The sequence below is a fragment of the Suncus etruscus genome, chromosome 9 (assembly GCF_024139225.1).
Source record: "Suncus etruscus isolate mSunEtr1 chromosome 9, mSunEtr1.pri.cur, whole genome shotgun sequence".
NCBI lineage: Eukaryota > Metazoa > Chordata > Mammalia > Eulipotyphla > Soricidae > Suncus > Suncus etruscus.
Genome location: NC_064856.1, coordinates 68,360,961 through 68,388,124, shown reverse-complemented (window position 1 = coordinate 68,388,124; position 27,164 = coordinate 68,360,961). Strand labels below are relative to the sequence as shown.

Here is a 27,164-nt window from a genome sequence, read left to right as displayed (position 1 = left end):
TTGGGGGCCAGAGAGATAGCATAGAGGTAGGGTGTTCGCTTTGCATGTAGAAGGACGGTGGTTCTAATCCCGGCATCCCATATGGTCTCCTGCACCTGCCAGGAGCAATTTCTAAGTGTAGAACCAGGAATAACCCCTAAGCACTGCCGGTTGTGACCCCCCCCAAAATGTTTATGTCATCTGAGGCTGGAGAGATAGCACAGTGGTAGGGCATTTGCCTTGCAAGAAGTCTATCCAGGACAGATGGTAGTTTCATTCCCCACATCTCATATGGTCCCCAGATCTTGCTTTAAGCGATTTCTGAGTGCAGAGCCTGGAATAACTCCTGAGTACAGCAAAGTGTTTCCTCCCACCCCCAAATAAAGTTCACGTCATACTCTGGGCACTCGTGATGGAATGGCCCTGATTCATTGTATATCTGAAATTTGACTATGAAGGACTTTGTAGATCACAATGGTTTCAATAAAATAAAATTAAAAAAGTTTATGTTATATTAATAACACAAATGCTATTATATCGAGCCTGACAGCAGTTTTTGGGTCATACCCAGCAGCGCTCTGGGGTTACTCCTGGCTCTATGCTCAGAAATTGCTCCTGGCAGGCTCAGGGGACCATATGGTACGCTGGGATTTGAACCACCGTCCTTCTGCATGAAAGGCAAACGCCTTACCTCCATGCTATCTCTCCGGCCCCCAGTTTTAATATCTTAATAGTTTGAAGAAATGAAATTACAGTGTAAATTGATCTTTGCTTTTGTCACAACTTTACCATCCTTTTTTCATGACTTTGCCAAACTTGCTCCCTGATAAACCCACAGGTGCGTTTCATTTTTTTTTTTTTTTTAGGCCAAACCCGGCAGCACTCAGGAGTTATTCTTGGCTCTGCATTCAGAAATCTCTCCTGGCTGTCGCGGGGGACCATATGGGAGGCCGGGAATCGAACTGGGATCTGTCCCAGGTCGACTTTGTGCAAAGCAAAATGCCCTACCACTGTGCTATAGCTTTGGCCCCCTCATTTTTCATTTGTAACTAAGGGGGATTAGGTGGTTTACAGTGATTTATTGTCTAAATGCTAATATTGGAGACATTTACTCTATCGTTCAGTAGAGTTGTGATGAAGCACTTAGAATAGCAAAATAGATATTTTGTCTTGAAGTTATTGCACATTTCTATTAGGGAATTGTATTATTTTATTGTTTTTATTTTATTTATATATTTATTTTATTTATTAATTTATTTTTATTTTTACTTTATTGTTTTATTGTTTTTCCTCTGTACCCTAATGTTGGAGGCTGTTAGAGCTAGAGAGCAAAATGGAGTCTCTTATGCCTGAAACATAAGGCCTGTGTACATTACATGACAGGCGGCCACTGTGGCATTTCCCCCATGGACCTAAAGGAAAGAACAGCCACATAGTTCAGTTAGCAAAAGTCACAAGATGTTCCAGTAAACCGCCCGAGTTGCTAAGATAAGATCACACATCCTGTTAAGCTACCATTGTGAAAGAATGTTTGTGCCCCATAAAGATAATGTAAAACTGGAAAGTCCATCCTGCACGACCCCCCTACTTTTCTATAGATGCCATGGAAAAGTACTGACTGTTACTTCCATATTTTGCTCATGCTATAAAAGCTAGCCCCTTTTCAATAAACTTTAGCTCTTGATCAGCAAGCTTGACTTGAGCTCATTTCTTTCCCAGCCTCTTTCCTCTTTTTTAGGTCAGATCCCGCTCGTGACCCACGAATTACTTCGTGATCCTCAGTCCACCCTGTGGGCAGGGTCCCGGGGGTCACACCCTAAGGTAAAAAAACGGATTGCTTTGCAAAAAGGCACAGATCTGTTTCTTGGCCTCCCTAACCGTTTCTCTTTGATTTAGGATCAGAGCTCCAGAGATGTGGAAAATCTGATCTTGTGAGGGTGAAAATCATTATGCCTTTGATAAAGAAATTATATGTACGTGGGCCCTGTATAAAATGGGCCTTGTTGGGGCCGGAGAGAGAGCACAACGGCGTTTGCCTTGCAAGCGGCCGATCCAGGACCTAAGGTGGTTGGTTCGAGTCCCGGCGTCCCATGTGGTCCCCTATGCCTGCCAGGGGCTATTTCTGAGCAGACAGCCAGGAGTAACCTCTGAGCACCGCCGATGTGGCCCAAAAACCAAAAAAGGGCCTTGCAAGTGCAGTACACCTGGCGTGCCTCTAAACCCGGCTGCATCCTACGCGGCAGGGGGCGCTGTGGCGAGAGCGGCACCGGGCGCGCCGGCCCCTCTTGCCGCCGAGAGTCCTCTCGCTTCCTCCGGCAGCTTCCGGCGCGGCGCCTGCGCAGCCAGTGGCGGCAAGTGATGGACCGCAACCCGTCGCCGCCGCCTCCGAGTCGGGAGGAGGACGTGGCCACGGGAGACTGCATAGGGAGCACGGTCTACAGCAAGCACTGGCTCTTTGGCGTCCTCAACGGACTCATCCAGGTGTGGCATCGGCGGCTCGCCCCACACTTTCCCGCCTCTGCAGTTGGCACCGACTTGGGCCTCAGCCCTGGGCTTCCATCCTGGCCGCTTCTGCTGCTTCCCAACTGTGGGGGGTCGTCTCGGTGCCCCCAACATCCTGATGGAAGGGATATTGGAATCTTGTCTTGCTCCCAGATTTGTTTTGCTGATTCCCCAAGTGCACGATCTTCTTCAGGCTGGGCTAGGATCTTTGCTGTTTCCACTGTAGTTTCGCAAGCCAGCCAGTCCAATTTTTTTTCATTTCCTTTCAAATTATTTTAATTATTTACGTAGAGAACCGTGATTTACAAAGTGATAGGATAGGTTTTTAGGCAGACAAGATTTCGACATCAGTCCCACCACCTTCCTCCCTCTACCAGTGTTCCCATGCTTTCTCCCACCTTTGCCTGCCTGCCTTCACATGGACATTTCAGAGTTCGGTGTTTGCAGTGTAGGTCTCATATTTGCAGTGTTGTTGAGTCTGTTTTGGAAATACAGCTACCCCAGTCTCCTACATCACCGATAGTACAAGGCCCCTCAATGACCTAGGTTCCCCGTTAGTGCCCTTTCTCTTCCTCCTCTTGATTTCATTCCTTCTCTTTCCTTTTCTCTATACTCTGGTGTCAAAGCTGATCTAGGCAATCCCTGTTTTTTGTTTTGCTTTTACTACATGACATTTTGTGGTCCTGGATTCTTGTTGTAGTGGGAGAAATGATTTTAGAGTCATGCATGCATCGTGTGGCTTTTGGGGCAGGTTGCTTGGAGTCTAGATCAATTTCTTTCTCTTGTCTCTGTCTCTCTGTCTCTCTCTCTCTGTCTCTCTCTAGTTTGTGTGCATGCGTATGGGGGTACTATCTTTCTGTATATAGGGTTTTGTGTGGGTTAAAAAGATACCACCAAAGTGCACACAAGAAACTCAATAAATAGGGACTTTTTTTTTTTTTTTTTTTTTTTTGGATTTTGGGCCACACCGGGTGGTGGTCAAGAGTTATTCCTGGTTATCTGCTCAGAAATAGCTCCTGGCAGGCATGGGGGACCATATGGGACGCCGGGATTTGAACCAACCACCTTAGGTCCCGGATCGGCTGCTTGCAGGGCAAACGCCGCTGTGCTGTCTCTCCGGCCCCAATAAATAGAAACTTTATTCCCCATGTTCCAAGTTGATTTTCCAATTTTCAATATCTGCTCCTTTCAGTCCATCTTCTGTGTAACTGCAAGAATAGTCTTAAAGGTAAATAAATAAAGGTGTCCTTGGGAACTTCTTGTTGTTCCCTTTGCCTGCAGAAGAAAAAAAAATATTTCTTAGCTTGAAATTCAGAATCTAGAGCCCATTGCATCTCCCCCCTTTTCCCAAATGTTCTCATTCCTTTCTTCAGTCTGAACCCCATGTTCTGGAGTCTCTTACCTTCATCTGACACACTGTAGCGTACAAGTCACTAGAAGAAGAGTTCTGGACTTCTTCAACACCTACAGATAATTTTTCCATCATCACTCCTTGTATTCAATTCAGATGAATTAGTCTCTATTGCGACCAAATTGTTTGGAAGTAACGGATTCTATATTACATTTTTTGTTTTCTTTGTTTTTGGGCCACACCTGGTGATGCTCAAGTGTTACTGCTGGCTATGTGCTCAGAAATTGCTCCTGGCTTGGGTGACCATAGGGGACACTGGGGGATCAAACCACGGTTCATCCTAGGCTAGCGTGGGCAAGGCAAGCACCCTACCGCTGTACAATCGCTCCAGCCCCGTCTATCTTATATTTTCATTTTGCTTTAGGTTCCCTGGTAGTGTTCAGGCTTTATTCCTAGTTTTATGTACTCAGGGGTCACTCCGGGTGGAGCTTAGGAATGTACCAGGAATCAACCAAGGTTGGCTATATGCAAGGCAAACATTGTACTGTCTTTCCAGTTCCATCTCTTATATTTCTATGATAGCACCTAGTAATAGCATATATGGAGTAAACCATGTATGTTGAATAAATAAATCCATCCAAGATCTTACTGTATCTTTCAAGTAAGTTTTTTGCAAAAGAAGCTTCTTTGAGGTAGTTTTGTGACTTCTAAATGACTGTGAGATCATTTTAGCCAAATTATATGGATAGTTTTATGTACTTTTCCTTTTTTTTTTTTTTTTTTTTTTTTGAAGCTTGTTACCCCAGAAGACACTAAAGGCAGCTCAGATGATGAGGAGCAGCAGACAGAGCTGGATGAAGAATTGGAGAATGAAATCTGCCGAGTATGGGATATGTCAATGGATGAGGTATGGGCTTGGAAATGAAACTGGAAAGACTTGTAGGGTAAAAAAATGAATTTTTTAAACATTCTTATTTTTTAAATTTAATTTAAAATTGGACCATACCTGGCAATGCCCAGGGAATATTTCTGACTCTGCACTTAGGATTTACTCCTGGCAATGCTTGGGGGGACCATCTGGGATTCCAGGGATTGAGCCCAGGTTCACTATATGCAAGGCAAATGCTCTACTGTTGTACTATCTTTCTGACTTCTTTTTTGTTTGTTTATTTGTTTTTGGGCCACACTCGGTGACGCTCAGGGGTTACTCCTGGCTATGTGCTCAAAAATAGCTCCTGGCTTTAGGGAACTATATGGGACGCTGGGGATTGAACCAAGATCTGTTCTGGGTCAGCAGCGTACAAGGCAAACACCCTCCCGCTGCACTATCGCCCGGCCCTCTCTGGTTCCTCTTATTTTAATTTATTTATTTTATTTATTGTTTTGTATATTTGTGGGGGTGGGTAGGTGGGATTTGAGCCACACTCCACAATGTTCAGGGTATTCCTGGCATTGTGGAAGAACCAATGTTATGCAAGCAAGAAAAGCTCCTTAGCCCTCTGAGCCTATTTCATATTTTAGCTATTTCATTTGTTAGCCAACTAGAAATACTTGGCAGTCCAGGGCTATTCCCAGCAGTGCATGGGGGCTGTGAGGTGCAAGGAAGCAAACCTGAAGCAAACACAGTGAAGCATGTGTCCTACAGTTTGAGCTACCTCACACACCATTTTATTTATATTCTTGGATGCTGTAAAAAATCGTATAAACATTCTCTGTGCTCAGGGAAACTGTTTACTTCGTTGTAGATCACTCTGTTATTCAGTGATTGTTTCTCTCTGTCCTCCAATAGATTTAATTTCTTTTACAAGTTTAATGTCACCTCTTCAGAGATTCATTCTTTGACAGATCTAAAGAAGCACTAATAGGTTGGCATCTAGCTCACAATCTTTATTTTGTTTACTTATTAGGATCCCATCCATTGATTGGGGCTTACTCTTGGTTCTACACAGGGATCACTTTTGGAAGGGCTCAGGGGACCATATATAGTGCAGGGGATTGAATCTGCATCTGCTGTGTATAAGACAAGCCCTCTACCCATTGTACTGTGTCTCTGGCCCCAGTACACGCCTCTGTTAGTCAGCATTCATGTAGGTTATCTTGCTTGAAGAAACTCTGCTTTCTGTCTCTTTAAGGTACCTTCTAGGGCCCTTTGAAGTACATTATCATTTTAACTGTTTCTTTTTTTTTTTGGTTTTGGGGCCACACCTGGCATTGCTCAGGAGTTACTCTCTGGGTGTCTGCTCAGAAATAGCTCCTGGCAGGCACAGGGGACCATATGGGACACTGGGATTTGAACCAATCACCTTTGGTCCTGGATCGGCTGCTTGCAAGGCAAACGCTGCTGTGCTATCTCTCCGGGCCCTGTTTCTTTTTTGGGGGGGTCACACCTTGTGGTGCTCAGGGGTTACTCCTGGCTCTGCACTCAGAAATCACTCCTGGCAGGCTTGTGGGACCATATGGGATACCAGGAATTGAACCATCATCTGTCCTAGGTCCGCTGCATGCAAGGCAAACGCCTTACCACTGTGCTGTCTCTCTGGCCTCCCCATTTTAACATTTTAAAACGTTTTTATATTTTTAATTTTTTGGGCCATACCTGGCAATACTTTGAGGTTACTCCTGGGTCTTCAGTCAGGAATTATTCTTGGTGATGGTTGGGGACCAGTTGCAATGCTGGGGATCGAACCTAGGTTGGCCTTCATATAAAGCTAAAGTATTACTTGTACTATCACTTTGGTTTCTTGTCTTAACTTTCAAGCTAAGTTATCATAAATATACCTCAAGTTTGGTGAAAATCTGAGGCAAAAATATCCAGAAACTTAATTTTAAGTTTAAATTCATTTTGTTTAAGATTTAACACAGATCTCCATAGCTGAGTTAGTTTGGGGATTCACATGTCCTACATGGAAGGCAAATGCCTTTCCTCCATGCTATCTCTCTGACCCTCGTTCATTTTTTATTTAAAATTTTTTTTTTGTTTAAGCACTGTGATTACATTGCATTTAGTGCTCTAACTGCACTCTCCACTCTTTGTGGCAAGCTTCATGCCATGAGCTGGTCCTCCTAGCATTCAGCTGTATTATTTCTGGATATTTTTGACATAATGCCTTTTATTTTTCTTATATCCCGCAGATAAGTGAGACTGTTCTATGTCTTTTCCTCTCCCTCTAGCTCATTTCACTCAGAGTAATAGTTTCCATGTTCATCCATGTATAGGCAAATTTCATGACATCATTTTTCCTAACAGCTGTGTAGTATTTCATTTGTGTAGCTGTGCTATTGTTTCTTTAACTACTCATCTGTTGTTGGGCACCTAGGTTATTTCCATGTTCTGACTATTGTAAATAGTGCTGCAATGAACATAGGAGTGCAGAGGGCATTTTTGTATTGTGTTTTAATGTTCCTAGGGCAATCCTTAGAAGTATGGATCAGATGGATCCAGATGGGAGCTGGATCAGATGGAAGCTCAATTTCTAGTTTTTTGAGGACTCTCCATATTGTTTTCCAAAAGGGCTGGACTAGATGGCATTCCCACCAGTCGTGAATGAGAGTCCCTTTCTCCCGCATCCACACCAGCACTGGTTGTTCTTGTTCTTTGTGATGTGTGCTGGTCTCAATGATGTGAGATGATACCTCATTGTTATTTTGATTTGTAGCTCCCTGTTGATTAGTGATGTGGAGCATTTTTCATAGGCCTTTTGGCCATCTGTATTTCTTTTTTGAGGAAATGTCTGTTCATTTCCTCTCCCCATTTTTTGATGGGAGTAGATATATTTTTCTTGTAAGTTCTGTCAGTACCTTGTATATCTTAGATATTAGCCCCTTATCCGATGAGTATTGGGTGAATAGTTTCTTCAGTTCCATGGTTGGCCTTTGTGTCCTAGTCACTGTTTCCTTTGAAGTGCAGAATAGGCTGCAGAGTTTAAAGGAGACTATCACTATGTTAATAATTATTCTTATTTGCAGGATGTTGCTCTATTTCTCCAAGAATTTAATACTCCTGACATATTTATGGGAGTATTGGCCAAATCCAGGTGTCCTCGATTAAGGGTAAGTCTCTTTTTGTAACAGTAACAGTGCTAGAAAGTCTTAAATTTTTTTCTCACTGACATTACCTTACTGACTATAAATCAGTCTGTAAATGCCTATTGCATAGTACCAGGTAAGGGTCTATTTGACAAAAGTCATGTAGATTTGGGAAGAACCTAGAGACCAGCACTTTTATCAGACTATAGAAGCCAGATGGGCCTGGCCAGCTCTGTGGCTACTGTGTGGCAGAACAGGAAATTGGTACCCAGACCCCTATTTTGTTGATCTCTCCTTTTTACTCACAAAATTGCCTGTTTACTTAAAAGCCTTCATTCCAAACTCAGCCTTTTGCTAAAGATTTCTTATAATTGGGTCCAAATAATTTTTCATTTTAAGAGCTAACCCTCCAGGTGCTTCCAATTTAGCTAGGCCTGTCTACTCCTCGTCTCAGAAACTTATTTTTTTTTTTTTATCTTAACCACTTCCATGTTTCACTGTATTGCCTTCCATTCCTTCTCATTATAGGCATATGGATTCTTTCATTTTTACTTTTTGGGGCCACATCCAGCACTGCTCAAGTGTTATTCCTGGCTCTGCACTAAGGAATCAGTCCTGGTAGTGCTAGTGGGACCATATGGGATGCCAGGGATTGAATCCAGGTTTGCTGTATGCAAGGCAAGCACCCAACCTCTATGCTGTTTCTCCAGTTTCTTAATGGAATGAGTCAGAAAAAGAGGTATAGACATAGAAGAATCGTATTCATTTTGGGAATATAAGGAAAAAAAGATAGTATGGTAATAATACCCCAAGACTTTAAAGATAAAGGCCAGGAGGTCCAGTCCATGGGAGGAAACTTGCCATAAATAGTGGAGCAATGTAGTTAGGGTAGAGAAGTGACCACTATGCAGTGATAGTTGAATTGATCAATCTGGACAAGAGAGTGGGGGAGTGGGAGGGGAAAGAGAAGGAGAGAGGGGAGAGGGGAAGAGAGGGACCCCTTCTAAGTTTCTTTGTATTTCTGGGTGTCTTTCATGTTTTAAATCCTACCAGTCACTAAAGACTCAAGATTTTTTCTTTTATTGTTTTTGGTTTTTGGGTCACACCTAGTGATGCTCAGGGGTTACTCTTGGCTATGCACTCAGAAACCGCCCCTGGCTTGGGGGACCATATGGGACGCCAAGGAATCGAACTGCGATCTGTCCTAGGTTAGCGCGTGCAAGGAAAACACCTTACTGCCTGCGCCACCGCTCTGGCCCCAAGATTTCTTTTCTTATAACTCTTCCCTGCCTTTGTTTTTTATGTGTCTTTCATCCTTTCTTAAATACTACAAACTTTTTACAATTAGGACTCAGGTAATTGACTTCTATATGCTTCTTTCCTTTTTTCCCCCCTTACCCAAACTTGGCTTAATATTTTTTTTCAAATTGTGATTTTTGTATTTGTGTCTTTTGATTCAGAGCCATTGTGACTTATAAAATTTGCTTTGGCAGGAAATCTGTGTGGGAATATTAGGTAATATGGCCTGTTTCCAGGAGATATGTGTGTCTATCAGCAATAATAAAAATCTTGGGTAAGTTTTACTGCATAATAATTGTGTGTTTTTTTTTAATGTATTGATGTTTTATATCTCTAAGGAAATCCTGATGTATTGTAGAGATAAGAAATATATACTAAAAAAAAAAGAAATATATACTATGGGTGGGGGATATGGTTCAGTGTTTGTCTTGTAGGGTTTGATCCCAGCACTGCAAAAATAAATAAATAAATAAATAAAACAACCCTTTTTTTTTTTACCACCTTTCTCTGATGAGCACTCTTTTTTTTTTTTTTAAATAATATCTTTATTTAAGCACTATGATTACAAGCATGTTTGTAGTTGGGTTTCACTCATAAAAAGAACACCCCTCTTCACCAGTGCAACATTCCCACCACCAATGTCCCCTATCTCCGTCCTCCCCCACCCCCTGCCTGTATTTGAGACATGCCTTCTACTTATCTCACTCATTGACATTGTCATGATAGTTGTCATTGTAGTTATTTCTCTAACTGCACTCGCCACTCTTTGTGGTGAGCTTCATCTGATGCACAGGGCTTCTGTTGAAGGACATGACTCAGGATTTGAACCTATTTTCTTCATAATAGCAAAGTGAACTGCGTTTTTAGCAGATGGTTAACCATTAGGAATAAGAATTAGTGGGGCAGGGGCTGGAGCGATAGCTCAGCAGTAGGATGTTTGCCTTGCACAATGCTGACCCAGGACTAACCTCGGTTTGATCCCCAGCATCCTATATGGTCCCCTAAGCCAGGAATAACTCCTGAGCATCACTGGTTGTGGCCCAGAAACCAAAAAAAAAAAAAAAAAGAGTGATTCTATGGAGCTGGCTTGGTTCAAACATGTTAACTGTGTTTGTCCCTAGCGGTTTTTTTTTTTTTTTAATATTGGAAACCTAGTAATAATGGTTTGAGCCTCAGGAATATTTGCTAACATTTTCTTTTTTTTTTATATCTTTATTTAAACACCTTGATTACAACATGATTGTGATTAGGTTTCAGTCATGTTGCCAATATTTTCTAAGGTTTATAGCTGTTAAAATATTTTGAAGAGGGGACCAGAATGATAACATAGAGGGTAAGGTACTTGCCTTGCATGTGGCTGACCCATCCTATATTGTCATCCTATATCATCTCCCAAGCCTTCCAGGAGTGATTTTTGAACACAGAACCAGGAGTAACTCCTGAGCACCACAGGTGTGGTCCCCAAACAAACAAACAAACAAACAAACAAACAAAAATTTTCAAAGAAATTTGTGTCCACACAGGTCAAAAAATGTTCTTAGGAAAAAAACTGTTGTAATACTGTATGAAATAGTGGTTAAGGGTCTAAGCACAGAGTCTGAGTTCTGAGCACAGAGCCAGGAGTAATTACTGAGTACTGCAGCGTATGGCTCACCCTCTCCCATTTTTTCCCCCTCCAATAAAAAGAAAAAGGGGACTGGAGTGATAGTACAGTAGGTACTGTGCTTGCCTTGCATGATGCCAACCTGGATTGGTTCCCAGCATCCTTTATGTTTTTCTGAGTCCTGCCAGGAGTGAACCAAGAGCCAGGAGAAAATCCTGAAGGGACTTGACTGAAATCCAGGTATGACCCACAACAAAAAAAAGAAAAAAGAATGTCTTAGGTGGTTAATATCTTAATCAAGATTTACATCCCTGGGTCTCTAAAATAGAGGTGATTACCTCATTTAGGTAGATTTTTTTTTTAAATTTTGGGCCACACCAAAATGATGTTCAGGAGTTACTCCTGGCTGCTATGCCCTCAGAATTGCTCCTGGCTAAGGGGGACCATATAGAACGCCAGGGATCAAACCAGGTCTGTCCTGGATCGGCTGCATGCAGGGCAAGCTCCCTATCACTGTGCTATTGCTCCAGTCCCATGTGGGTAGATCTTAATGTGTTGAGCTAAAACAGTACTCACTAGAATATATACCATGTAAATAAGGTTTAAAACAAAAATGAGCATGGGGAAGATAGCTCACTGGGCTGGAGCATCTATATTTGATTCCCAATGCCTGGTCCCACATGCACCGCTGGGGATCAATAACTGAGCACTTAGCACCCAGCATTGCTGGGTATTTCAGAACACATAACAAATATATAAAATCATAAAGTAAAGCAAAAAAAAAAAGATTGCTGGAAGAATTATGATAGTAGTTATTTCTAGATGGAAAAGAGAATTGTGATTTGGAAGGTACTTATGGGACTGTGGAATTGAAGGGCTGTCCTTTTTCTTGGAGATAATGTGTTCTTTACCTACTAGGAATAGATTTGTATGTTACAGGCTTTTGTATATGCATGACGAATTTCACTCCTCAAAAAATGTTAAAGAAGTGGAATGAATACTGCTTTGATATTTGAAATGAAAGATTTTTTTTGTTTGTTTTTGTAGCCAGGTGTTACTGCACTGTTTTTATGATTCAGACCCTCCAACCCTGCTGGAAATAAGTAGGTATGCTTGTTTGTTTTTACTCTGTTTGCTCACTCATATGGGACTGTAGGAAAAAAGAGGTAATTTTTATTCTTGAAATCTTTGTACTGATTTTAAAATACAGCTATCAAACTCACATTTATCATACAGGTTGTTGCTTACTTGCCTTTCCCAGATGGAAGTGGCTAGTATCTGGGTTGAAAGAATTCGGGAATATCCATCTATTTATGATAGTATTTGCTTCATCTTGTCAAGTTCAACAAATGGTAAGTCACCATGTAATCTAAAAACACCATTTATATTTGATTTTTAGGGAACCATATAACTTTTTTTTTATTTTTTGGTTTTTCATGCTCAGAAATCACACCTGACTCTGTGTGTGACCATATGGGGTGCTGGGGATTGGACCTATGTCGGTTGCATGCAAGGCAAGCACCCTACCCCCTGTATGATCTTTTTGACCCTGATGAAGATACAGAATTTCTTTCTAAAATACCAGTCACATCCATTGATGCTCAGGGATTACTACTCCAGGCTATGTGCTCAAAAATTGCTTCTGGCTTGGGGGACATATTAGACACTCAGGGATCGAGCCAAGGTCTGTCCTAGGCTAGTGCGTGTGAGGCAGTGCCTTATGGCTCACACCACCGCTCTGGTCCCAAGGAAACCAAATAACTTTTTAGGGATCACTTTTTTAAAAAGCTGGAGTCTGGAGATGTAGCAGGACTCTTGACTTACATGATGCTCATCTGGGTTCGATCCCTGTCACCTCATAGGATCCCTTGAACCTGCTAGAAGTGATTCCTGAGAAAACCCTTAGCATGACTGATTGTGCCCCAAAGCAAAAGATTATAATAAAATGTTGGATCAAAGGGCTTGAGCACTTGTTTGCAGGAGCCTTCACTTAGATTCTTGGTCTGCACATCACTCATTTATTTCTACAACCCATTTTATTTTCTGCAGTTGACTTGCTAGGGAAGGTGGGGGAAGTTGTGGACAAACTCTTTGATTTGGATGAGAAGCTAATGTTGGAATGGATTAGAAAGGGGACTGTTCCACCTCTGGACCCACCCCAGGAAGAATCTGAAGAACAGCCAGTGTTTAAAATTGTGCCCTGTGTGCTTGAAGCTGCCAAACAAGTACGGTAGGTGAAGTCTGTATGCAAAATATAGGAAAGTCCAATTGCTAGAAATCTTAGGTATAAAAGGATTTCTTTTGTAGTACTTTTTTTTTTTTTTTTTTTTTTTTTTGCTTTTGCGCCATATCCAGTGGCTCAGGGGAGCATATGGGGCACTGAGGATCATACCTGCATATGCCTTGTGCAAAGCAAATACCCTATCCACTGTACTATGTCTTGGGCCCTTTGTCCCAGTTTTCTCTAGGATCTTGATGGTATGAATGGCTAGGCCAGTATCTCACCTGGACAACTGCTGTACTTTTTTCTCCTCTATGATTCTGCAGAGCCCACCCTGACCCTCTCTTGTTCATGCCTCAGTCTCTATTTGCCATCCTTATGATGAGGGCTAGATTTTGCTATCTATACTTTTTCTTTTTTTTTTTTTTTGCAGTGCTGGGACTAGAACTCAGAACTTACACATGTAATGCAAGTACTTTTTCACTCAGCCACATCTCTGGTCTCCCAGATTTCTTAAGAAAATGGCTTATATAAGGCCCTACACAGTACTTCTTCATCCTTCTTATTTTACTCTGTTTCAGTCATCTAGCATTTTCTACATTATTTCAGCTGAACCAGACTCTCCTCACTAAGCCTTTTTCACATTGTTTCCTTTACCGTGCAGAGTTCTTTGCTCGTTTGTTTAAATCCCAACACAGAGGGCCCGGAGAGATAGCACAGCGGCGTTTGCCTTGCAAGCAGCCGATCCAGGACCAAAGGTGGTTGGTTCGAATCCCGGTGTCCCATATGGTCCCCCTTGCCTGCCAGGAGCTATTTCTGAGCAGACAGCCAGGAGTAACCCCTGAGCACCGCTGGGTGTGGCCCAAAAATCAAAAAAAAAAAAAAAAAAAATCCCAACACAGAGTAGTGAGTAGGTCATAGTGTTAGAAATCTTTCTTGAGTGCATTATCTCTCTTTTTTTCTCTCTCTCTCTCATGCGTGCACACACATGTGCAACACACACACACACACACACACACACACACAAAGGCGGTAAGCTCAGTATCAGTATTGATGATCTTTGTTTTTGTGTTTAGCTCGGAACATCCAGAAGGACTTGATGTTTACATGCGTATCTTACAGCTGCTTACCACCGTGGACGATGGAATTCAAGCAGTTGGTAAGATGTAATATGTGGAAGCTTTGTATTCATTCAAGGAGTGACTTGTTCTTTTTTAATTGACTACTTTTAAAATTATCTTTCTTAAGTACAGTGCCCTGATACTGGGAAAGACACATGGAGCTTACTTTTTGACCTGGTCTGCCATGAATTCTGCCAGGCTGATGATCCACCCATTATTCTTCAGGAACAAAAAACCGTGCTAGCCTCTGTTTTTTCAGTGATGTCTGCCATCTATGCCTCGCAGGCAGAGCAGGAGTATCTAAAAAGAGAAGAAGGTAGGCATCATTTCAGTTTAATAAATTAAATTCTTCTCTGCCAAATTGAAAAAAAAAAAAAACTAGCCTCTTTTTTGTTTGTTTTGTTTGCTTTTTGGTCACACCCAATATTTTTAGGACTTAATATAGCCCCAAAGTCAGGTGGATTTAGGGGGCCATGTATGGTGTCATGGATTGAACATGAGTTGATAATATCCAAGGAAGTGCCCTGCCTGCTGTACTGTTTCTGGCCCCCCTTTGGTTTCTCAAACACATAATACACATACATATATTTTTTGTTGTTGATCCTAGTTTGTCTGTATGTAGCAAGCAAGCATCTTTACTCCTATACTGTTTTGTTTTTTTTATCCCTCTTTTTCTTCATAAAAGGCGTGGGTTTTTTTCTTTTTCTTTGTTTTTTACTGGGCTACACCTAGCCAGGGACCTCTGTCATGGATCCTCAGAATACTATGCTGTGCCTGGGTTGACCCTGGGCTCTCATATACAAAACATGATGCACTCCAAAACTTTTAAGCGCTCTCCTTGGCCCAGTTGTTTCTGTCAGTGTATTTTATGAAGTTTGGTCTCACATTTATGTCTTTAATCCATTAAAATAATTTTTGTTGTTTTTTTTTTTTTTTTTTTTTTTGGGCCACACAGCACTTAGGTTACTCCTGATTTCTGCACTCAGCAGTTATTTCTAGCAGGCTTGGTAGATTCTGTGGTATGCTGGGGATTGAATCTGGGAAAGCTGCATGCAAAACAAACACCTTACCCACTGTGCTATTGCTATGGCCCCTCAGTTTTATCATTTTTCACATTGCTAACTAATTTTTCCTAGTACCATTTGTTAAGAGAATTTTCTTTCTTCATGTGCTTGGCTCTTAAAAGTTAACTTTATATATGTAAGGATTATTTCTGGTCTTTGTTGTATTTCTTTGGTCTGTATTTGTGTTTTTAAAATTTTAATACCACACTGTTTTGATTAATGTAGTCTAAAGTGTAGTTTAAGGTCAGGTAACACAATGCCTGCCATCTATTTTTCCTCTGCGTTGGCTTTGATTCTTGGGCATTTCTTTAGTTCATTAAAAATGTTGGTAGTACTTTCTGTCCTTGACTAATGCCATTAGAATTTTTGATATATTGCATTGAATTTATACAAAATTTTGTATAAGTCATTTTAAACTACTTCAATTTATGAACAAGGATTTTTCCATCTTTTGTGTCTTCTAATTTCATTTAATTATTGCTTACTGTATCATTTTAATGTATAAGTCTTATATCTTTGTTAATTTGATTCCTAGGTATTTGATTCTTTTTATTTTGTTTGTTTTGTTTTGTTTTTTAGGCCACATAGGTTACTCCTGGTTCTTAGCTCAGGAACTACTCCTGGTAGGCTTGGGGGATCATGTAGGATGCTGGGGATCAAACCTGGGTCATCCTTATGCAAGGCAAACATCCTACCTGCTCCTGCCTTGGTATTTGATTCTTTTTTTTTTATGCAATTGTTAATTCTTTTCCCCCCTTCTAGATTGTTGTTCATATATAGATATAAAAAGATTTGGGCCAGGGGCTGGAGAGATAGCATGGAAGTAAGGTGTTTGCCTTTCATGCAGGAGGTCATTGGTTTGAATCCCGGTGCCCCATATGGTCCCCTGTGCCTGCCAGGAGCAATTTCTGAGCCTGGAGCCAGGAATAACCCCTGAGCACTGCCGGGTTGATCCAAAAACCAAAAAAAAAAAAAAAAAAAGATTTGGGCCAGAGTGATAATACAGAGGTTAAGACTCTTGGCTTGCATGCAGTAAACCTAGGTTAGATCCTGAGCACACTACATATGGTGCTCCAAGATCACCTGTAAAGGTCTCTGAATGCAGAGCCAGGATTAAGCCTTAATTACCACCAGGTATGGACCCAAAATAAAAAATAAAAAAATAAAAAAAACTCTTGGGGGCCAGAGCGGTGGCGCAAGACTAGGGCTTTTGTCTTGCATGTGCTAACCTAGGATGGATCACGCTTTGATCCCCCAGCGTCCCATATAGTCAGGAGCGATTTCTGAGCGCATAGCCAGGAGTAACCCCTGAGCATCACCAGGCCCAAAAACAGAAAAACAAAAAAACCCTCTTGAAGTTTAATGCCTTTATAATCTTGTTTGTACCCCCTTTAATCATTTTATTTAAACACCGGTTTACAAAGTTGTTCATAACACAGTTTCTGTTAGTCAGTGTTTCAGCACTAGTGTAACAATCCCACCACTAGTGTAACATTCTCTCCACCATTGTTTCCAGTTTCCCACCTAAAGTACGCCCCCTTGGCAGGCACAAAATAATTGATTTTATATTGCTATAGTTAAATGATAATAAAATTATCAGAAAAACTTCAGTAAATGAGTATTTGTGAAAATTGTTAAATCTCACAATGGAGTTATTAAGTCATTCTCTGAAGACTTACTAAACTGTGCTTTCTGTATTGTTTTTGTTTGTTGAGCTTAGGTGGCTTCTATGTTACTTTCCCATGTAATTTGGTTCCCTCTGTGTGTCTATATTGAGAAATTTGGAGGTGTCTGCAGTGCATTCCAGGAACTGCAGGATCTATGAAGCTGGACCCATAAGTTTACATGGTGGTAGCTGTGGGTTGTTGGGTGTGGCTGTTGGAGTTTCTGGAAAGAGAGTGGATAGAGTCTGAGAAGACTCCAGAATTTTCATTTGAGAAATGGTGTATCTGGAGTGAGATTAGTTGCTAAGCCATGAAGTTGGGCTGTTAGCATGGCAGAGACTATGGGGAGTGGATGTGGCTGCCAGGGCTTCCTCAAGGCGGGGACTCAGCCCACCTCCTTCCAAGAGCATCCAGAGTTTTCAACTTTGATACCAATGTACCCATGATTTTTAATGGCTTTGTCTCTCTTAAGATAGAACTATTTTGGGGGTGGGGAAAATAGGGTCCCACAATGAGAGATACTTGGAGCTGCGCTCAGGGATCACTCCTGGCAGGCCCGGGGGGACCATAATAGATGCTAGGGATCAAACTATTGCCCCAGTCCCAGGGCCTTCCCTACTGAACGATGCTCAGGTAGGTGGTACCAGGAATTGAACCTCATCTCCAAAACATGTGCTCTAGCCTTTTGAGCTGTTTTCCTGATCCCTCATTCTTTGAATAACACTTGAGATACAGTATTTCTCTAGACTGGTGGATATTCCAGGCTTGTGAGGAAATGAGAAGAAACCCAAACCCAAAGTAACTAATTCCTTGTCTCTTATCTGTACAGCAAATCTTCCCCTAATTGACAGCTTGATTCGTGTTTTACGAAATATGGAACATTGTCAGAAGAAACTAGAGAACTCAGCAGAGTCTAGTACAGAAGAAACCAAAAAGTCTGATTTTATCCAAGATGATTTCCACCTAAAAATCTTAAAGGATATCTCATGTGAATTTCTTTCTAATATCTTTCAAACATTAACAAAGGTAAGAAAGGTGAATTAATAATTTATTTCACAAAAAATGTATAGACTGAATATGTTCAACCTTTATAGTTTCTTTTTTTTTTTTTGGTTTTTGGGCCATACCCAGCGGGCTCAAGGGTTACTCCTGGCTGTCTGCTCAGAAATAGCTCCTGGCAGGCACAGGGGACCATATGGGACACCGGGATTTGAACCAACCACCTTTGGTCCTGGATTGGCTGCTTGCAAGGCAAACGCCGCTGTGCTATCTCTCCGGGCCCCTTTATAGTTTCTTAAAATATAAAAGTAGTATAAAAAAGTAGTATAGATATATTATAAATTTGGGGAGATATATATAGGCAGAAAGACTTATCTATCTTCAGCTTAATACTCTTATAAAGTGGGGCCAGAGTGGTGGCACACAGATATGGTGTTTGCCTTGTACGCGGCTGACCTAGGACGGACCACTTTTCCATCCTCTGGCATCACGTATGGTCCCCCAGCCAGGAGCGATTTCTGAGCACACAGCCAGGAGTAACCCCTGAGCATCACCGGTTGTGGCCCCAAAACAAACAAACAAAAAAAGATTTTAAAAATTACTCTAAAGAAGTAATGCCATTTTTGATTGTTTATGTTTTTTAAATACTTAAACTGTATATAAGATTTTTATATTCAGTTATATATAGACTTTTTACTATAAGCATTTTCTTGTTTTGACTCCAGATCATTTTTTTGCTGAAAGTTATTGTTTTTTTTTGTTTTTGGGCCACACCTGGTGGCACTCAGGAGTTACTTCTGGTTCTGTGCTTAGAAATTTCTCCTGGCAGATGCGGGGCACCATATGGGATGCCAGGATCAAACCCGGGTCAGCTGTGTACAAGGCAAATGCCCTACCCTCTGTGCCCCCATGATGAAAGATTTTTCACTTAGAGCCTATTTAATATCCTTCACAAAAGAACACCTATAGACATGTATGCTGTTTGTGTTAAGGAATATTTTTCTTTAATATGATCAAGATTATTAAAATATTCTTTTTTCTTTCTCTTCTTTTTGTGACACACCCAATAGTGCTTAAGAGCTAAATATATTCTGTTTGATTATTCTGTAATATTGTGTTTACATTCACTGTAAATACATTTCTTTAAATGCAGTTACTTTTGAATTTTTTACAAAATAGATATAGGTGTTTTCTAATTTTCACACAAGCAGAATATAGAGATGGACTAAGAATAAATTAGGAATTCTTATATGCCATACATAGAAAATTTGAGTTTAATCTTAAGGAAATTGAGTTGCTACTAGAGATTATTTTTTCTCTTTGGGGGTTGCACCTAGTGGTACTCAGAGCTTTTTCCTAGGAATCACTCCTAGCAGTGCTTGGGATGCTGGAGATTAAACCCAGGTAGACTGTGTTTAAGGCAAGTGCCCTGCCAACTGTTACTATCTCTGGTTCACTAACATTTATTTATTTTTTAGCATCAAAGGTATTATGTCTGATTTTAAAAGCAAGAGAAAAAGGATTAGAGAGGGGTGAGGATAAAATTAGGAGAATTTGCAGGCTCTTATCATTGGTAATTTTCAAAAGTATTCTTGGAGTTGGAGGGATAATACAGTGGGCAAGACTTTTGCCTTACTCAACTCCAGCACCACACACGTTTGGTCCACTGAACCCTTCTAGGAAGTGATTCTGGGACGTAGAGTCAAGTAAGTCCTGAGCACTACAAAGTGTGACCAAACCAAAATAATCTTAAAAGTAATGAAAGCTGGGGCTGGAGAGATAGTACAGTGGTAGGGCGTTTGCCTTACATGTAGAAGGATGATGGTTCAAATCCCAGCATCCCATATGATCCCCCAAGCCTGCCAGGAGCGATTTCTGAGCATAGAGCCAGGAGTAACCCCTGAGCGCTGTCGGGTGTGACCCCCCCTCCCAAAAAATAGTAATGAAAGTCTCAGTGATGGAACTAGAAGTGCAAAGGACCAGTAGATAAAGATGTAGTAGAGTAGAATAAAATGCTTGGGTGGTGGTGGGGGAGGGAAGTGAGTTGGCTTTTTCCTAGAGAGACAAGCTAAGGGTTCCCTATCACACAGGAAATGGCTGCAAGAATACTGTATATGTTTTGTATTTATATACAGATTTGGCTTTAGAAGCTTTCCTTATTTGACACTAGATCTTTTTTTGTTTTGTTCTGCTTTAGGAGACAATTGCTCTGGGATTGAAAGAAGGCCAGTTAAGCAAACAAAAATGTTCCTGTGCATTTCAACACCTTCTTCCCTTTTATAGCCCAGTGGTGAGTTTGGGTAAATGTGTAGATGATTGAGTTTTAGGGGATTACTAAATACAGTGTTTTGAAAAGAATACTCTGGTCTATGAGGCCTTGGTGAGAAACGAGAGAGGGTTTAACTCGCAAGGCAGATGTCTTTGCTGGTGAGATGACTGAGAGATCGATAACTCATGAGACTCACCTAAGTTACACCTTGAAGTTTTGGGCCATTCCCAGTAGTACTGAGGAGCTAATCCAGTTTCAGTGCTCAGGAGTCACTCCTGATGGGACTTGGAGGACTATGTGTTGGGGATAGGATCCAAGTCTCCAGCATGTAAAATAGGGGCCCAGCCCATTTGAGCTCTCTATCCACACAATTTTAATTTCAAGAGGTGAATCAATATACTGAATTTAAATACTCATTCTCTTATGAAACGTTCTATTTGAAACAAAAGTTAGACTCATTTGGTCCCTTGAGCCTGCCAGGAGTAGCACCTGCTGCCTGTGACCCAAAAAACAAACTAAAAAAATAAAAAGTAAGGCTCTTAGATGAATTTAGTATATAGTTTTTTTTTTTTTGGGGGGGGGCACACCCGGCATCGCTCAGGGGTTACTCTTGGCTCTGCACTCAGAAGTTGCTCCTGGCAATCACGGGGATCATATGGGATACCGGGATTTGAACCACCGTTTGTCTTGGATTGACTGTGTGCAAGGCAAAGGAAGGCAAATGCCCTACTGCTATGCTATCTCTCCAGCCCCTAAATCAGAGGTCTCAAACTCAATTTACCTGTGGGCCGCAGGAGGCAAAGTCGGGGTGATCCTTGAGTGCAAAGTCAGTAGTAAGCCTTGAACATTGGGGGGTGTGACCCAAACAACTAAAACAAAACAAAACAAAAAATGATTCCTCTAGGGCAGGGCCACAAAATGTTGTATGGAGGGAGGGCCGTTTGCGGCCCGTGGGCCACAAGTTTGAGACCCCTGCCCTAAATAGGTTTTTCTTTTTTTTTTTTTTTGAGTAACACCCAGCAGCACTCTATGCTCAGAAATTGCCTCTGGCAGGCTCTGGGGACCTTATTGGATGCTGGGATTTGAACCACCATCCTTCTGCATGCAAGATAAATGCCCTACCCCTGTGCTATCTCTCCGGCCCCTAAATAGTTATTTGTTTAAGTTTTTTTGTTTGGTTGTTTTTTGGATTATTCCTGGCAATGCCTAGGTCCTATTCTTAGGAGTGATCCATGACAATGCTCTGTGGACCATATGCAATGCTAAGGATTTGAGCTGCAGTGCAAGGCAAATGCCTTATCTCAGGCCCAGTAAATAGGTTTTTATTATTCTTTAAATTATATCACACTTGGTAACAAAAGAGGAACTTTGAAAGTAAGATATTTTTATTAAAATAAAAAAAGAAGTAGGAACTTTTTTAGGAAAATGAAGTGAGGTATGAGGGAATGAAGGGACACCCACCATGGAAGACAGTCATAACCTAGCCAAGGACCTAAAAGGAAATGCTGTGGGGAGAAATGCTAGTGTAGGAGTGACAAGAATGGGATGGGATGTTGTATCCCTGAGTTGGTACTGTGTAGGAAATAACCTGTTATCTGGGAATCTAGCATCATGTAACAAATGGATTATTTCCACAGATAGAGAAATCACTGTTTTCTGTTGACTTGTATTTTCTTTTTTTTTTTTTTTTTTTTTTTTTTTTTTTTTTTTTTTTTTTTTTTTTGGTTTTTGGGCCACACCCGGTAACGCTCAGGGGTTACTCCTGGCTATGCGCTCAGAAGTCGCTCCTGGCTTGGGGGACCATATGGGACGCCGGGGGATCGAACCGCGGTCCGTCTCCTTAGGCTAGCGCAGGTAAGGCAGGCACCTTACCTCCAGCGCCACCGCCCGGCCCCTGACTTGTATTTTCTGTTTGACTTAAAGGTGGAAGAGTTTCTGAAAACCCTAAATGAAGTGGATAAGGCTTTGGCTGCTGACCTGGAGGAAAGGTTTCCAAGTTTGAAGGTTCAAACTTGAAGGTTAAAAACTGAATCAGAGTTTCTGCTTCCCAAGAAATATTTCCTTACTGACAATAGAGGAAATACTGGAAAAGGACTTATATTAGACCTTGAGTATCATGCATTTCTTCCAGTCTTACTTTTGTTTAGCATTATATTTTAAACTTTATTATATATTACACTCAAACACATCCTCCAATTGTATTGTTATGTGATTTTTGACATTTTCAGGTTAAAAAAAATAAAGTTTTGAAGTTCTTTTTTTAAAAAAATTTTTGGTTATTGGCCCACACCTAGAGATGCTTAGAGATTATTCTTGGTTTATGTCAGGGATCACTCCTGGTGATGTTCAGGGTACCTTAAGTTCTTTTTAGGATATTAATTAGGTGTTCTTTATTACTATTATTATTATTTTAATTTTTGTTTTGGGTCACACCTGATCATGCTCAGGAATTACTCCTTTCTCTGCACTAAGGAATTACTCCTGGCAGTACTTGGGAGACCATATGAAATGGGGATTGAACCTGGACTGGCCATTTACAGGGCAAGTTCCCTACTCATGGTACTAACTTTCTGGCCCTGGATTTTCATTATAATTCGTCATTTGATTTGTATGTGAGAATTTTATATTTGCATTCACTGCAAGCATGTTCAATGGCACAAATAGAAAACTATCATAATAGTTTAAGACAATAGCTTTTACATATCTTATATAATAAGAAGTCCAGATCTGATAAGGTGGCTCAGGGACCCTCATTTCTTTTACCTCTACTGAAGAGGCCTTTGGTTCCTGTTTATTGTCTTGTGATTAAGGGCTTAGTATCTCTAGACCTTTTATTCACATTCAAAGAGGAAGCAAAAGAGTTTTCTAGCAAATTTTCTTTTTCGTTTTTGGTTTTTGGGCCATATTCAGTGATACTCAGGTTACTCGGCAAGCTTGGAGGGCCATATAGAATGTTAGGGATTGAATCCAGATTGGTCATGTGTAAGGCAAATGCCCTGCTTACTATATTATCTCTCTGGCTCCAAATTTTTACCTTTCTGTTTAGAAAAGTCAATGTTCCCTAGCAAGAGCTGTGTCACATGTCCATGCTACCTACAAGTATTTGTAATCAATGGCTTTTTCCCTTTGCAATCTCTATAGGTGGGAAAGACACAAGAGAAGGGAGCTGTGAATAATTTGGGTAGCAAGTCCATGGCATTTACCATAGAATGCAAGTACCTTAGCCATTTTTGTGATTGTTAATTGCATTGACTATACATCAAATTGTAGTAACTTATAAAGTTATTAGTAGTTTAGCTTTATTTTTTTTTTATTATTTTATTTTTATTTTTGTTTTTTGTTTTTGGGTCACACCTGGCACTGCTCAGGGGTTGCTCCTGGCTCTATGCTCAGAAATCGCCCCTGGCAGGCACAGGGGACCATATGGGATGCTGGGATTCAGATCACCTTCCTTCTGCATGAAAGGCAAGCGCCTTACCTCCATGCTATCTCTCTGGTCCCAGTAGTTAAGCTTTATTACAGTTCAATTTTTTTTTTATTTTTCAATGCAGTGTGTACGAAGCTGGAAATGCTACCTAGTATTTTGAATAAAGTGCAATAACAGGATTCTGTTTCAGCATGAATTTAAGTTTTTTCACCTCTTATTGTTCATGAACTGTACCATACATGGTTTCCCTTGTATGCTTCTCCAGCTCCCTGTAGTACATTCTTACTTTTGAAAGTCCAGCATGCATTTTTTTTTTTTTTTTTTGGTTTTTGGATCACACCCGGCAGCGCTCCTGGCTCTACACTCAGAAATCGCTCCTAGCAGGTTTGTGGGACCATGTGGGATGCCGGGATTCGAACCAATGACCTTCTGCATGAAAGGCAAACAAATGCCTTACCTCCATGCTATCTCTCTGGCCCCCAACATGCATTTTTTTCATTCGTTAAAAGTGGCATTTTTAATAGATTTTAGGAAAGTATTAGTTATGAATAGCAAAAGCATCTTTTAAAATCTCTTTTGCAAAAATAAAATTCCTTTTGCTATTACCTTTCCCACTTTATTGCTGAATATATTTTACTTTAAAACTTTGGTCTTGGGCTGGAGAGATAGCATGGAGGCAATCATTTGCCTTGTATGCAGAAGGACAGTGGTTCGAATACCAGCATTCCATATGGTCCTCTGTGGCTGCCAGGGGCGATTTCTGAGCATAGAGCCAGGAGTAACCCCTGAGTGCTGCTAGGTGTGACAAAAAAAAAAAAATCCCCAACTTTGGTCTTGTCATACTTTGTATTCTTTCTTTGGATGACTTTTGCTGATAAAATACTGAGTTACTGTTATTGGTAAGTAATTTCCTATTTGGAGGTAGTTTATAGTTTCATGCATTATGCAGAAAAGAATGAGTCTGTAAAATTATAACCTTACTGATTAAACTCTTTGTGCATTGTATGAAGTCAATTATAAAAATACCCATAGTCTGAATATAACATGAGATTTCCAACGCATAGTTGGAATAATTTCTACCTACTGGCTGATGCTAAAATTGTCATTTTTATTATTTCTTAAAGTTAAAGGTTAATATACAGAATACCCCATCAAAGTGGTATTCTAAGTTATTTGCTATGTTTGCCTCTGCAGTTTGGTTTTCACTTTTTGTGTTTCCCCTTGAGCACAACTTAGAATTGGGGAAGTACTTTTGGTTTTTAGACATCCGACAGAAAGAATGTAACTCAAAGCCAGAGAATTACCAGGGAAAGACTACACAGCAGGAAGATCAGGAATATCAAGCTGTGGGTACTTTCTGTTTCCCATGTCCATTCAGCCCATTTACTTGTTACTTCTTGATTTTGTAACATTATAAGGTGGTACATATTTTAGTTATTGTTTTTGGGGGGAGCATAGGGATAGTACAGGGGAAGGGCACCTGCCTGTAGTCAGCTGACATTTGTGTGCTCCCCAGCACTTTCTATAGTATCCTGAGCATGGCACAGAGCCAGGAAAAATTCTGAGCATCAATAGAGGTCCCATCCCTCTGTCTCTCATTACGAAGTAGATTAAAATGCAATTTTTATCCTAGTGGCATTTTCTATATCAATAGAAAACAGAAACTAACTGTGAAATATGTATTGAATCATAAAACTCCAAATAGCCAAAACAATTTTGAGCAGGAAAAAGTTTTCCGCAAAAACACAAACTCGAGGCTTCACATTTCATAATTTCAGATTATATTGGAATGCTTTTTAGGGTTCTTGAACGAATCTGAAAAGTCTCAAAAATTTGAAAATTCTACACTACATTAATTGTCACTAGAGAGAACTAAGTAAAGAAATACCAAGTGCCTCAATTGCTGTCTCTAATGTTTTTCTTGTGAAGTGGTTTTAAAATAACTTTTGAACACTAGCATCCTGTGTTCCACTACCAAGGCGACAGCATATGTTATAATAACTTTTCTACTCATTGAGACTCACCATTAATTACATCCTGAGTTGTGTCAATAGTGGGCTTGTTGACCTGTTGGCTATTTAGAAGCTGAACCCTCACAGGACCATCTGCCGAATCCTGTCATCGGCAATGCTTTTCTCTGTGACTGTAATGAAATCACTAAAATCATTTCCTTTTCCCTGTCCTTGTTCAATTCTTCTATCTATTGTCAATAAAAGGATATTAAAATACTCAGAAAAGTCCACATATCCTTTTCATCGTGGTTCATATGGCTTTGTGTTTTAGTGTTGGATATAAAAAATAATGACGTCAAGCCCATTGTAATAAAAGGCAGCTGCTTATTAAACTCTTCAACTGTTTTTCTTTGACATCATAGAATCAATTTATGATGACCTTTATGTCCCCTGCCTTCTGCAATTCAGGGTTCATGTGATTAATGAAAAATGTAAATGTTTTGGAGTTAGTTCTTCATTAAACTGCCATTGTCCTGCCCCTTCAGCTTTGTAGTGTGTAGATCTCAACAATGGCTTGAGGAAGGAAGGGAGGGAGGGAGGGAGGGAGGAAGGAAGAGAGAAAGAAAAGCCAGAAACTTCCTACCTTCTGGAGAGGCTGGACTTCCTGAAAATATGGGTGTTGCTTCCTGGGAGGAGTGTATGTTGGAAGAGTGGGTCTGTGGGTGGCGAATAAACATCTCAGTCCACAATTCAGAAATTCAGGAATTCAGTGATACCTAACTATCACTCTATGTCTCTGATGTTACCCAGTCAGTTTTGAATGGCGGCTGTTGACCCCATACTTGGAGGATTTGGCATTTCAGGAAATTCTTTGGAACTATATTTGGGAAGACTGGTAAGCACTGTAAATCATGTGTGTTTTCTTCAAAATGCAACTGGTATCAGAGTCTGTTTATAACTGCAAGCACGAATTCTTTTGGCCAATAAACACTGGGAGAAAACAGCTGGTTAACGTTCACATCAGAGAAGTCTGTACTCTTCTTGCCTTAGAGAGAAAAGACAACCTCAACTGTGGACTCTGGAAGAAAGTTACTAAACATCATTTTCTGTTTTGTTTATCATGCTTGTGTCAGGTTTGGACAAAGCAGATTACTCTTGTTTGCCATAACTTCATATTAATGGTAGTCTTCAAATTAAAAACATGGATAATTCCTGCTCCAAATGCAATCTCTGCTTAGTGCCCACATTGCTTGCTTTTTGTTTTGTTTTGGGCCACACTTGGTGGTGCTCACATACCTGGCACTGAGCTCAGAGATTGGGGGATGAAATGGGATGCTAGGGATCAAACCCAGGTTGGCAGCCTTGTGCAGGGCAAATACCTTACCAGCTGTGCTTTCACTCGGGTTCACATTGTTTGCTTTTTGAGTGGTCTTTGAAGATTCCAATTTCACCCTTTTAGATATCTTTTTTGGGGGGGTCACACCCCACAGAGCTCAGGGATTACTCCTGGTTCTGTGCTTAGAAATCACTCCTGGCAGGCTCAGGTTATGATATGGGATACTGGGAGTTAAACCCAGGTCTGACCCGGGTCATCTCCATGCAAAACATATGCCTTACCGCTGTGCTATCACTCTGCCCACCCCCCCCCCTTTCAGATATCTTAAGTGATCTGAAAATCTTAGATTTT

General features: G+C 40.8%; 1 protein-coding gene across 2 annotated transcripts; it reads left to right on the top strand.

Moving 5' to 3' along the window:
• The first annotated feature begins 2,321 nt into the window (after window positions 1-2,321).
• SAAL1 (serum amyloid A like 1) lies at window positions 2,322-23,421 on the top strand. 2 transcript variants are annotated; one of them, XM_049781042.1, is made up of 13 exons: window positions 2,322-2,460; window positions 4,626-4,739; window positions 7,799-7,882; window positions 9,352-9,431; window positions 11,808-11,867; window positions 11,997-12,112; window positions 12,810-12,990; window positions 14,058-14,140; window positions 14,230-14,418; window positions 17,660-17,856; window positions 20,027-20,119; window positions 22,022-22,102; window positions 23,240-23,421. In XM_049781042.1, exons 1-13 carry the CDS (start codon window positions 2,338-2,340, stop codon window positions 23,339-23,341), a joined length of 1,503 nt encoding a protein of 500 aa, XP_049636999.1. In that variant the 5' UTR covers window positions 2,322-2,337; the 3' UTR covers window positions 23,342-23,421. The 2 variants fall into 2 exon arrangements, with proteins under 2 accessions (XP_049636999.1, XP_049637000.1); XM_049781043.1 differs by lacking the exon at window positions 23,240-23,421 and having other exon boundaries at window positions 22,022-22,367.
• Window positions 23,422-27,164: the final 3,743 nt, after the last annotated feature.